The sequence below is a fragment of the Pithys albifrons genome, chromosome 7 (genome assembly GCF_047495875.1).
Source record: "Pithys albifrons albifrons isolate INPA30051 chromosome 7, PitAlb_v1, whole genome shotgun sequence".
NCBI lineage: Eukaryota > Metazoa > Chordata > Aves > Passeriformes > Thamnophilidae > Pithys > Pithys albifrons.
Window position 1 is genome coordinate 31253597 of NC_092464.1, and position 11936 is coordinate 31265532.

The 11936-nt window shown below is 41.4% G+C and overlaps 1 protein-coding gene across 1 annotated transcript; it reads right to left on the bottom strand.

Moving 5' to 3' along the window:
- Positions 1–5483: 5483 nt before the first annotated feature.
- Positions 5484–6050, bottom strand: FERD3L (Fer3 like bHLH transcription factor). Its single transcript, XM_071561249.1, has one exon. It carries the CDS (start codon positions 6048–6050, stop codon positions 5484–5486), a length of 567 nt encoding a protein of 188 aa, XP_071417350.1.
- Between the last annotated feature and the right edge of the window lie 5886 nt (positions 6051–11936).

Genomic DNA, 11936 nt, shown 5'->3' on the forward strand with positions numbered 1-11936 from the left:
AAATCAACACCTGTATTAAATTCTCCTTCTCTCAGTCCATGTGTTTATGTTGAAGATGCTCCATGCACAGATTTCTCCTTTGTTGTGTAGAAAATCATAAAATGTCTTACTTTCTCTTGATCCCCTGTAAAGCTTGGAACAAGACAAGATGGAACTGTAACTAACATGGACAATTTTTATCTTTCTTCTACTTTCAGAGCTAAGGAGAAACAGGTAAACCAAAAGGATGCTCTTTAACTCTTGTTTTTAATTTATGTCAGAGGTATGACAAAAGCATACACAGGCCTAGAATCTCAGTGGGCCTGATTACTTGGTTTGAAATAAAGCTGTGTGTGACAATTAATGCCAGAGGGGTTTTTTGATTTTTACATTTTATAGATTTGAGGAACTCAGTAGGTGTAGCAAAAGCAAATTTAGTGTGTTAATATTTCTAGTAGCTTAAGCTTAATGTAGCCTCTATCACATATCCATAGCTCGAATTCTCTAAGTTATTTAGTTTTGCTTACAAGTAAAAAGATGGAAGTATCAGAAAGCTTGCCACAGGAGACATAAACAGGGATAGAGTGACCCAGAAGTCAGAACATTGGAAGAGCTCCAGAAGTCCTTTGTGTGCCAAGGAAGAAGATGAAGAACAAGGGGTCTCAAGCAACCCCCATCCTCAAATCAGAGGGGTTAGGACTGGGATGGGGCAGGGGTGGACTGGGAGATGTGTAAAATAACGATTGGATAGACAGTATTATAAAACCCATGGAAATTAGAGCTTGGGGTACATGCATCGATGTATTCCTGGATGAGCCTAGCTCATTAAAGTGACTCCTCACTTATCTCCTACAAAATTGGCTTGGAGTCTTTTTTCACAGACTTTCGCAGGAAACACAATAGTGAAGCCTGTCCCTCTGCAATACAATAACTCTTAAGTGGGAACCATTCAAAATCTCTCAGCGTGGGAGGAGACGGTCTTAGTAACAGTTATGGCACTGAAACCTTCAAAAGCAGTAAAAGCCACAATAATAGAAACACACACAAAAATTTGACTATGTTAAAGTCGTTATACGTATATATTAATGTGGAAAATTGCACAACAAAAGTAAAGATTACAGAATTACTCCCCTACTTTGACTTCTTTGAAGGAGTAGGAACTTCAGGTATGTGCTGATCACTGAGCTGGACTGTGGCAGGTGGTCAGCAGAACAGTAGCCATAAAAAATTCAAAGTCTTAAACTTTAGTGCCAGCCAGACCAAAGGCAACCACCGAAATTAGGAAAGAGAAGGGGAAAAGGAGTACCTGAATTCAATGCAAATTTAAAAACAATATCTGAGTTACACTTCTTGAAAAAATAAAATTTTGAGGTAATTGAATTTGAATATTTTTATTCTTTCAGTTCTTTTATTCTGGATATATAGCTGTGAAGAATGTTCATCTCAATATCTAAAACTAGCATGCTTTTTTTCAGCAAAGCTTAAGAGCATATAATCTGAAATAATTATATTTAGCAACTTTTTAGAAAACACAAAGATTTCTGTATACTCTACAAAAAGAGTATAACCATCCTTATAACTATTCTGTTGTATTACTAGGTAAAGCTTGGCTGTCATTGCTACAGGTCAGTAGTATTCAAGCCCCGTAAAAACAATAAATTCCCATGAAAACAGGGACTCAGCATGCACAGCAGTCACATTTTAAGCTTTATTATTTCACCTATTTTAAATTAAAACAAAAAAAGAAAAAAAAACCAAAACCCAGAAGGTCCAAGTTAATAGAAAGGACCAATAGCATTACATATAAAGTCTCTTTGAGATGAATCACTGATCTGAAAAAGAAATCAAAACCACTTTTCCATTACTTTTCCTTAGTACCTCCATTACTTCAAAAACTAGTTTATTTTAAAGTTTGTCAAAGAAAAAATGTTGTCAGATGAAGACTTCACTTATCATATTTCATCCTAGAGGGAATTTTTGTAGATGAGTTATAAAATCTCCACACTAGAATGTTTATAATGGAAATGCTGACAAATGCAACAATAAACACCAATCATGGGGCCATAGTAGCTGGTCAGAGAGTGGATCAGAAGTTTGCAGTGCTATCATAATATTTTGTTCTGTTTCTAGTGCTAATTTGCTTAAAATTTCTTAAAGGTTCAGCGGCTGTAAAACAAGATGAATCTGACCATAGATTGTAAAATCATTTGATTATTTATACTTCTCTTCAAAAACTTTAAAATGTCTCTCAAATAGGATTTTATTCGGTCTTATTTTTTGGTTTACATGTCTGAATACTAATTGTAACATGATAGCTTCAAGGGAACTCGTTTCTACCAAAAGTCATCCTTCAGTGGCCAAAGAGAATATAAACAACCAGCCTCAGACCAGGGTCTAAAAATGGGATATGATCTAAAAGCTCTAAGGCTTTAAAAACCACCTTATTATGTTTTCCCAGAAGTCATTGACAGTGTCAGTTTTTGTTCTTAATGCGGTGATAATGGCACAGTGCTTCAGGGAGCAGGAGGAGCTGGACTCAGCTTTGGTGACAGCAGGGTTTCTGAGCAAGGGAAAGGCCTTTCACTCCAGTGGGTGAAATCCAAGCCTTGCTGTAGTTAACAGCACTTTTGAACTCACTTTAATAGAGTCAGGGTTTCACTGTCTTCCCAAGCCTGACACGTACTGTGTTGCGACTGTAGACTAGAGCACAGCTATCTAGGATTCAGACAAGGATTAGGGGAGAAAGGACCCCACAGTTTTGTTATTTCAGGAAGATGGGATTGCACTCCAGCAAGAAGATTGTTTGCAATGTTTCCATAATTTGTTTATATTCTTAGCAGACTGAGCTTTCAGGATTTTAACACATCCACAGAGGCCAAGTAATAGGTCAGTATGGCATCTTCCTGTTTTACTGAGCTCTTCATGGCTGTAAGGGCATTGCTTTAATTTTAACATGTGTGTCTTGGGAAAAAAAATGCATCTAGGCTACTGTTTTGGTAAATCTCTGTCAGTTTTGGAAAAGCACAAAACAAAAATTTAAAGCCCATTTCATGAGGTTCTCAGGTCCTAAAAATCAATATGTGGCCCAGAGGCAACTCAAAATGTGTCTTCATACTTTTTCTGTGCTGTTTGCATATTGTGTTCATTGGCTTACAACAGAACTGCATTTTTAATTTCTAGTATTTTTTTTGCATCCGCGGCTTATATAAGAATGTTACTACTGTTTGGTATTGTTGCTGCAACATTTCCAGTGATCCCTTAAAAATGAGGATTCACAATGCAAGATCAATTTGTAATTAAAATTAAAATGTAATATTTTACTTGTCTCTACTCTCTAAAATGTATGAAAAAACTTGAATTTTGAACAAATTCCAAAGATTTGTTATTAAACTAAGAAAAGAAAACCAATAATTTTTAACTTATCTGTTACAGACATGTTTACATTAGGAATCACTTAAATGTCTGTGTGCTATAAAGTTCTAATTTTATACAGTGACATGAGCAAGAAAAAAAATGTAAATATATGTAATCGTACTGTGAGAGATGACAGAGAAATAGTGCTAAGAAGTGAATATTGAATTGCATATTTCATTGTCCTTAAAGAATTTGTCTTCATCATTTTGTTTGAGATGATGCTAAAACAGTAAAATGCATTTGGGTTATGTGAACAGCTGTTGATTTTGGAACATTTTTCATTCTTAATTCCTTTCCTCATTTTATTTTTAGGAAAAAAAAAAAGGAAAAAAGAGAAAAAACAAATCCCAAAACAACACAAAACTATCTGAAGAGGTGAAACCCCCCAGTTCCTAGAAAGGATCCAGCTGAATTAACTATCCAACTGCCTCTTGGAAAAAAAAACATTCTGACAACTGGAGAGCAGATGCAATGTGTGGAGTCAGAGAGGTCAACAAAAACAACTATAAAAAGAAAGCAAGAAAACAAGTGAAAAGATAAAGAATATTAGAGTATTAATACAGGATATTAGCTCTCTCCCGACAATATTAAAATGAATAGAATGAGAAAAAGAAGAGGAATCACCACAGGAAGACACAAAACAGGAGAGAAGGAATAAAACAGCCACAGAATCTTAGCTATACTATTCTGAATGCAGGGTAAATCTTGATTTCACTAATATCACAATAATTTTATATAGTGAAGATAAAAGGTTTTCTGGGAAGCCATGCGGAAACACTGCCCTGGATGGGCATTTTAACACGGCTGGACCGGGTTCTGAGCCGGCTGGTTGCTGCCCGTCTACTCCGAGCGCGGGAGAAAACCATGTCTTTCCCGGCAGCAGCGAAGGAAGGTACCAGCAACAGCGAGAACTGCGGCGGGAGAAGAGGGGGAAGGTAAGGGAGGGCAGAGAAAGGGCGGAGAGGCTTCTGGGGCAGATCCCGGGCCCCACTCTCAGCCCTGTCACGGCTGTTTCCCGCCGCTGTCCCAGGACCTCTCCCCTGTTAAGAGATGTCTGCGAAGCATCCGTAGGTAACGCTAAAATCGATCACCGCGGTGCATCACCGCCCAGGGTATGTCCGGCCTGGGCTTCCCGCTTTCCTCCCTCTCCGTGTTTTCAGAACTACTAATTTATTTATTTTTGTTCCTTCCAGCAATGCAACCTTCTTGGTCTGTGTGTGTAGAGGGGTGTCCAGTGAGAGAGAATAAGTCTCTGCTTAACCTCCCCAAAATCAAAGCCCACAAGCTCTCATGTTTTCTTTCCCAGGAGGGCGCAGACGGCTTCCCAGGCCGGCCCCACCGGTGCCGGGAAGGCTGTGAGACATCCCAGGCAGCCGCCGCACCTCGGCCCCGGCGGGGTGGGCCGGGCCCGGCCGAGCAACTCTCCGCCAGCTCCCGCTCGGTGCGAGCGACGGCGCTGGCCGCCCACACGCAAGGACAGAGCTGGTCCCGGGAAGAAAGTCGTGACAACAAGCGGTTGTGTCCAGATGTTCGACTTTCCTGGCCCCGTGACACACGGCGTGGACTTGGCAGGCTGGATTTCAAAGAAAATGGAGTTATTGTTTAATTTTTAAAAAGCAAAAAGCGCTGGGTTAAAATGCACACGTCGAGATCTCCCTGGCAGGCAGCTGGGCAGGAATGGAACCTGCTGGAAACCTGTCCCGCACATTGGAAGGGCTCCACTGCCCTATTCCAATCTTTCTCCAAAACAACAAATTGGAAATATTTTAAAGCAAGTAGGTGATGTAACAAAACCCAAAGGGCCTCGGACCTTCATTTTCCTCTCCCCTCCCCCGCTTTCCCTTTACAAAAATTATATATATTGACAAAACTACAATATGCTGAGCCTCTCCATCCTTTCCCCAGCGCCCCCCCACCCCCCCACCCCAGTGCACGCTTCTCCAAACACTCCTGGTTTTGCATCCCACACCTACGTGGTCCTGGTTGTGGTGTGGGAAGCCGAGGTAGGAGCCCCGGCTCTGCGACCCCAGGAGAGAGGTGCCACAGGTGGTGCCTGGCCCCAGCCGCATCCCACCGGGCCCAGGCTCTCCTTATTTCTCCTCCTGCGTGGATCCATCCAGGAGCTCAGTCATGAAGGAGATGTACACTATGGCCAAGCGCAAAGTCTCTATCCGAGAGAGCCTCTTCTCGTAGGCGAACGTGGGCACCTTTTTCCTCAGCTGATCGAACGCCTCGTTGAGGTTGAACATCCTCTTCCTTTCCCGTATGTTGGCAGCCTGGCGCTGGGCGTAGGTGATGACCCGCTTTCTCCTGGGTCTGTCCAGGAGGGAAGAGCTGCGCATTCTCTCCGCTTCCTCCTCCTCTTCTTCGTCTTCGGGATCTCCATCTCCGAAAGTAGCCAGGGGCAGCCCCCGGGCCATCACCTCCCGGAGCGACAGGGCTCTGTCGCCAAAGGGAGGCCCAGTGGTGACGTCGCAGGGCCCCAGGCCCGGCCCTGCCCCGGGGGGACTCTGGGGAGCGCCCAGTGAAAGGTCGGCCACGAAATCCAGCATCGAGGTGTCCAGTAGCCTCTCCGGACAGCGCACTTGCGGAGCTCTGCCGTGCAGCTCATCCAGCAGCCCAGGGAGCTGGTGGGCTGCGAAGAGGCTGGCCGACATCTTATTTCAGAGAGGGCTTAATTTGGTCCCCCATCCCCAGCTACGTTAATATTTATAACCTCCCGAATAACAGGATTAGCAGGACTAAAAAGAGCAGCTAAAAAGTTTCTCGCTGTGATGCTGATGAGAGGAGACAAGGCAATCCCCCAGGGGACGCGTGGATGTTCCCGAGAGAGGTCTCCAGTGAGTCAATCCTGTCACAGCGGTCAAGGACAGTTCCTTCTTGTCAAAACCTTCCACTCTTACCTGCTGAGCATTTTTGTCTCTTCTTACACACCCGCAACAAAACGATTTTCAGCCTCTTTAAAGACAGCAGCTGAAGAGCCAGGTCTCCACTGGGCTTATTTTCCTGCTTTCTGTTGGGATCTCTGAAACCCTGAGGCCAGTCCGACAACTGATGTCAAGCAACTGCATGTATGCTTTTAATGATGTCCTGAAGAGGGAACCTGCACGCAGAGTCACTAGGGAATGTTTACCTTGTATCCCAGCGCAATGGGAACTGAATGACAGGACCTCCATTAGCCTAAGTAAGCATTGTAGGGACCTGACATTGCGTTCCCAATAGTAACTGTTGGAATCGTCTCTCCATTCCCCTCAAATCCCCTTCAATCAGAGTTCAAACATCTTTCCAGTAAAAGGCTACTTCCTACAGCTCATTTCGGGTCAGACAACCTCATAGCACTTGTTTTGAGACTTCTTGCCTCTGCCCATGAGAAGAGGACAAGCCCTTAGACCTTTCGTAGAGCCGTCACCGGCAGTGCACAGAGGAATCAGCCTGAGCGCACGCACTGATAACGCTGAATACATACGCAAAAATGCCATGAAATGCACATAAACGCACCTACTCGCACACCCGATACCACTGAATACCTTCCTTTGATCAAGGTTTCCTTGGGGACAGACACTAGATATTGTTCTGCTTTTGTCTTGAGAGACTTGAAGAGTGGCTGTGTCTTCACCCTCCCGCACCATAGACTCTCTCTAAATAAACGGCCATGCCCTGACAATCCCTAGCAGTGTCAGATATAGCCGGGTCAAATCGGATCGATTTTCTTTGGTACAGGATTTACGCACACTGCTGTGTTCAGGAGTGACTGCCCATCACTCCTGCGCTGCCTTCTTAAAGCGGAATCTTCGCCTTTGTCATGCAGTGTTGTCACTCTCGCTTTGGTGCTAATTAGTCTTTAATTTCTACAGGGATTTCAAAGCCCATCAGATCAAAGGAGGTGTCTGGTGGCGTCCGAAGGAACCCTCCCCGCAAAAACGCTACCTGTTTGGCAACGGGACCGCAAACGTTTCCCGCCGCCGACACCGGCTTGCAGTCATTTACAACTCAGTGAGAGAACCATGCATCTCTCTTCCTGGGAGAGTCACTTCCCCTCCCCGCTTCCCTCCCGCTCCTCGGACTGCCAGCGGCAGGGGCGGGCAGGGCGGTGAGGGGGCCGCGGAAGGTGCGCGGGGGCGCAGTATGTTGGACAGCTCCGGAGCGGGACAGCCGCTTCCCGCGGCCGTGCCGGCACTGCAGGTACCCCTGCCTCCTCCTCCGGGCTGGCAACCCACCTCTTCCCATCCTGTCGCACCGCCACCACCGCCGCTGCTGCGGCGTGCCTGCTTTAATGGTGTGCCTAAGGCTGGATAAAAAGCGAAGAAACAGGGAAATTGCCTTTATTCTTAGTAGCGATAAGAGTTTTCTTAATGAGCAAGGAGAGAGACACTCAGAGACGTGCTTATTTTGTAACAAATATGGTCTGATAAAACCCTTGGTGAATGAACTAGTAAGGCAAAGAGGAGCTGTAAAACATCTGTAAAGAGAGGTATTGTCTAGAGAGCATCCAAAAGTAAGCTGAAGAGCTCTAAATGTTAAGTGTTATATAAAAACTCTTGGTGGAAGAAAGATCCGATATATTTTTACGACTGACACACAAACGAGAGTAACTTATTTGAGCTCCTTTTAGGTGAGGTGACCACTATTTCTTTCAAAGACATGGAGGTATAAATTAAGGGCAGATGCCAGCAAAGATGTGTGACTACAGGATTCAAATTATCTGGGAAATTCAAGTACTTCAGATAATGAAATAAATGAATGGAGAAACGTGAATTCATCACCTCTATGTTGATCTTCACACAAATTTACTATTGTGTGGGAAACTGGTGTTTAGTAGAGGATAGAGTTTTCAAACTTTTTTTCTTCATATTTCCTAGTTTTTATCACATTGGTAAAAGTATGGTGTTGAGGAAGTGCATAATATCCAATGCTGTAAGAGACAGGTTTTCAATGCATAGGCAATGCAACAATGCAGAAGAAGCAGGATGAACTCTCCTAAGAGGCTGCTTTATTACTCTCAAGTCTTCTCAGACCAGATGAGATGCTCCAAAGTCTGTTCTAGATTTGTTTTGACTAAGAATGCCACTTGTGCTATGATTGTTTACCTTCCTTTTACCCACCTCCTATCTTTTCATTTCACTTGTTCATGAATAAAAATTTTGCTCATAAAATATTTAGTGCTAATCACTGATGGCTACAATTTCAAACCTCTATGTAGTTATTTTCATAATTATTCTTTTCAGAACTATCTATAACGTGATTCTTCATGCTCATGTTTTAAACCCAGACCACAACAACATTTCTGATCTATTAGCCTTATCAGAAAAGCATATAGATCTTCTTCTGTCCACCTTAATTATGTTCCTGTTGTCAACAGTTTTGAAAATCATTGTCTCTTACCAAGTGTCCCGATATAACAAATCAAATATCCTTTGTACTAGCAGGAACAATGTTAACATGCATTTTAACTCAGAGCACTTTTATGGAAATAGAAGAAGAATATACTCCTTTTATAACTATGTGCACGATGTGCCTGTGCTGATAATTGTCCATATTATCACACAGGAAAAGAAAGCTACTGGGATTACTTAGTATTATTAATTGAGGTGTTATAGACTTAAATCTGTACTTTTAAGGGAAATTCACTGTAAGTCAGTAATGACCCTGGAATGCTGAAATAAGTAGGCATTGTCCATCAGATATGACTCACTAAGCATGGATGTGAAAAGCAGCCTACTTTGAAAACCATAAAAATTTAGAAATACAGCTGAAAAAAAAAAGTCTATACACTTTACTTGTAGAATGGGAAAAATCTTCTCTCCTTTAATTGATCCATTAACAGTCAGAGCTCTGCTATCATTGCCAGACTCTGGCCTAAATAAGAAAAACAGATGGAGTGTATAGCAGACTGTCTCTCTCAAATTCTTCACAATGCAGTTGTCTGATCTTGCTAAACTGAAAATTAAGGTAATGTCCACAAATCAGGACTTCATTATCTCAAAACACAGGGCAATTCTAGTCCTGTTGAACTCAGTTTGTATTCCTGGAAGGCCAGGCTGGATCAGTGCAGTATGTGTGTGTGTGAAGATGTGGCCAGCTTCCAAGGGAATAAAGGGACTTTGGACAATATCTTGACACTTTCTCAGTCAGTGGTGAAGAGGAAGACATTATAGACACTACAAATGAATTAATATAAAAATGAAATATTTAAGCAAAGCTAGTGGAATAGTGGTTCTTGTGATGCTAGAAGAATGCCATAGTATTCAGATGAAAGCATAGCAAAAATGTGATTCACTGTGATATCACTGTTTCAATGCATTATGAGGTTAAATAGACAGTGAACATTGGACTGTGAGAGTTTATGCTCAAAGATTTTATGTCTAAGTCAGCTGTGAAGATGAAGGCCTAACAAAAAGTATGAAATGAACCAGTCAGTACTTTTTTGAGTGGCTTGCAACAAAATGAGAAAGGAGGGGGCTGATGAAGTCAAACTCAAAGCTAATATAGATCAGAGGAAGCAGTGCCTTGATGGCTGAAAAAGCTGGCAAAACCTGTGGTATGTTGAACGTAAATGAAGTGTATGGAGGTGAGGACAAAGCTACTTCAGTTTGACTTCCCCAGGTCTCATGTGTGGAAAGGATTGATCGATTTCATCAGTTAAAAAACTAATATGGACATTAGAAATGGGTTCATATTATCTATCTGCTGGGTCTTATCCAGGTATCAAATTATCATAAGGACATTCTGAGTCCTGCAGAGATGTGAGCACTTGTGAACTTCCCAGTCCACTTAAAGTCTGTCACCTTGGATGGACTGTCTGAGGAGATTGGAGATACTGGCTTCAATTCTGTGGGATGAAACTTAGCTCTAGAATTAGCAGTTTATGAATAAAGACAAAAAAAACCCCAAACATCTTTTCATATTTGGATGCAGTGACTAGAGTTTGGAGTCTATAAGAATTCTCTGCAATTATTTTCCCTAAATAGTTTAGATGCATAGACAGTATAATAACTTTATTCTTTATGTTGATGATATATGTGAGAAAGCTCTCCTCACAAAGCAGGTGAAGTCCAGCATACAAGTTCAGCAGAAGGACTTCTTCTGTTCTTAAAACCAAAATATATCCAGCGAGCCAAAGCTTTACAGTCTGATTCTAACAGTAATTTCAGGCACTGATCCTATGTCCATCTGACTGTATTAGCATAACTGTGTCACAGTCTCCCTTTAGTAGGACTCCCATTTGAATATAAACACCTACTTACAAAGATCAGGTTTCACAACTTGGCTTTTCCAGAAAAAAATGTGACATTCAGTAACATCATTATTCCTTGAACAGGAAATCATTAGGAAAAATCAATATTTTGGGAAAAACCTAATAAAATTAGATATGTTCTGCCAGTAAAGTGCAGTTTATTTCTCTTTACAGTGGCATTACATTTGAAGAGTTTAAAGAAGTAACTGTTGATATTTCTCCATATGGGACCAAATGATGAAAAAAATTTTGAAACTGTAATCTTGTGTAAATCATGGACAAATGAAATGAACAGCTGTGGTTAGAGTGTGACGTGATTCATCATGCTTGCAAAGTTTTAGCAATGATAATCTTTTCCTTAATCATAACTTTGGGGGTGGGAGAGGTTGAGAACAGGACATGTATTAAGGTTGGAATGTCAAAATTAACTTTGAATTTCCTGGCTTTTCATCAACATGCAAAAAAGATATAATGTTATTTAAACATAGCTTCTTTCATCCTGATTTTGTTATATAAATATTGTTTGTGGAAATGTAATGCAATAAAATATGTTACCTAGAAGTCCAGATTTTTTTTTCCAAACCTCTGTTACAATTATTTAATTTTATTGTTATATAATTATGCACTAGAGCCATATATTAATGCTTTTTTCCTCTTCCACTGTGTATAATTTGTGAAATGCAGGGAAATGTTGGTCTGCAAGTTATTGTCATGTGAACATTTTGCTTATGCATCAACAGTATGATGGTGGACCAAGATGCGTTACCAGAATCCTATACGTAGGCTCCATTATTTCACTGATGGGGTCACCTTGGATAAAAATGAGCCATTTTGTTTTTTGACCTATTCAGCTTTGGATCTTCTTGTCATGACAGTACACATGCCAGGTAGGATCTTCTACCCTTTTCTTTCCCCTCCTTTTTTTTAAAATCTGGAGTTACCAAAGTTTTTTTTATAGTTCACAGGTGCATATTCTGCAACTAGCAAGGAGGTCGAACTACTTGCTGAACTGAAACTCAACTCTAAAAAACTAGTCTCCTTTGCCAGCTTCTCAACCATCCATTGTCTTGCTAGCTTCTGGCTTTGTTATTCTCCTAAGGGTGTGAAAATTCTTCCCTTAACAGTCCCTCTTAACAACTTTTGTCTTTATGCACATTTACAAAAGTAGTGTCCAATTGTAATAACATATAGTATCTTTACATTTCATTGCCATTCAAAGTACGAAAACCAGCTATTACTATGAATATTTACTTACTCTTGCTTAGTGATTCACCTATTATTTTTTTTCCCTGTGGTATATAAGCTATGA

Bases quoted from the DNA above. Each gene is read 5' to 3' on its own strand.
- FERD3L (XM_071561249.1), bottom strand. From the start codon at position 6,050: ATGTCGGCCAGCCTCTTCGCAGCCCACCAGCTCCCTGGGCTGCTGGAT.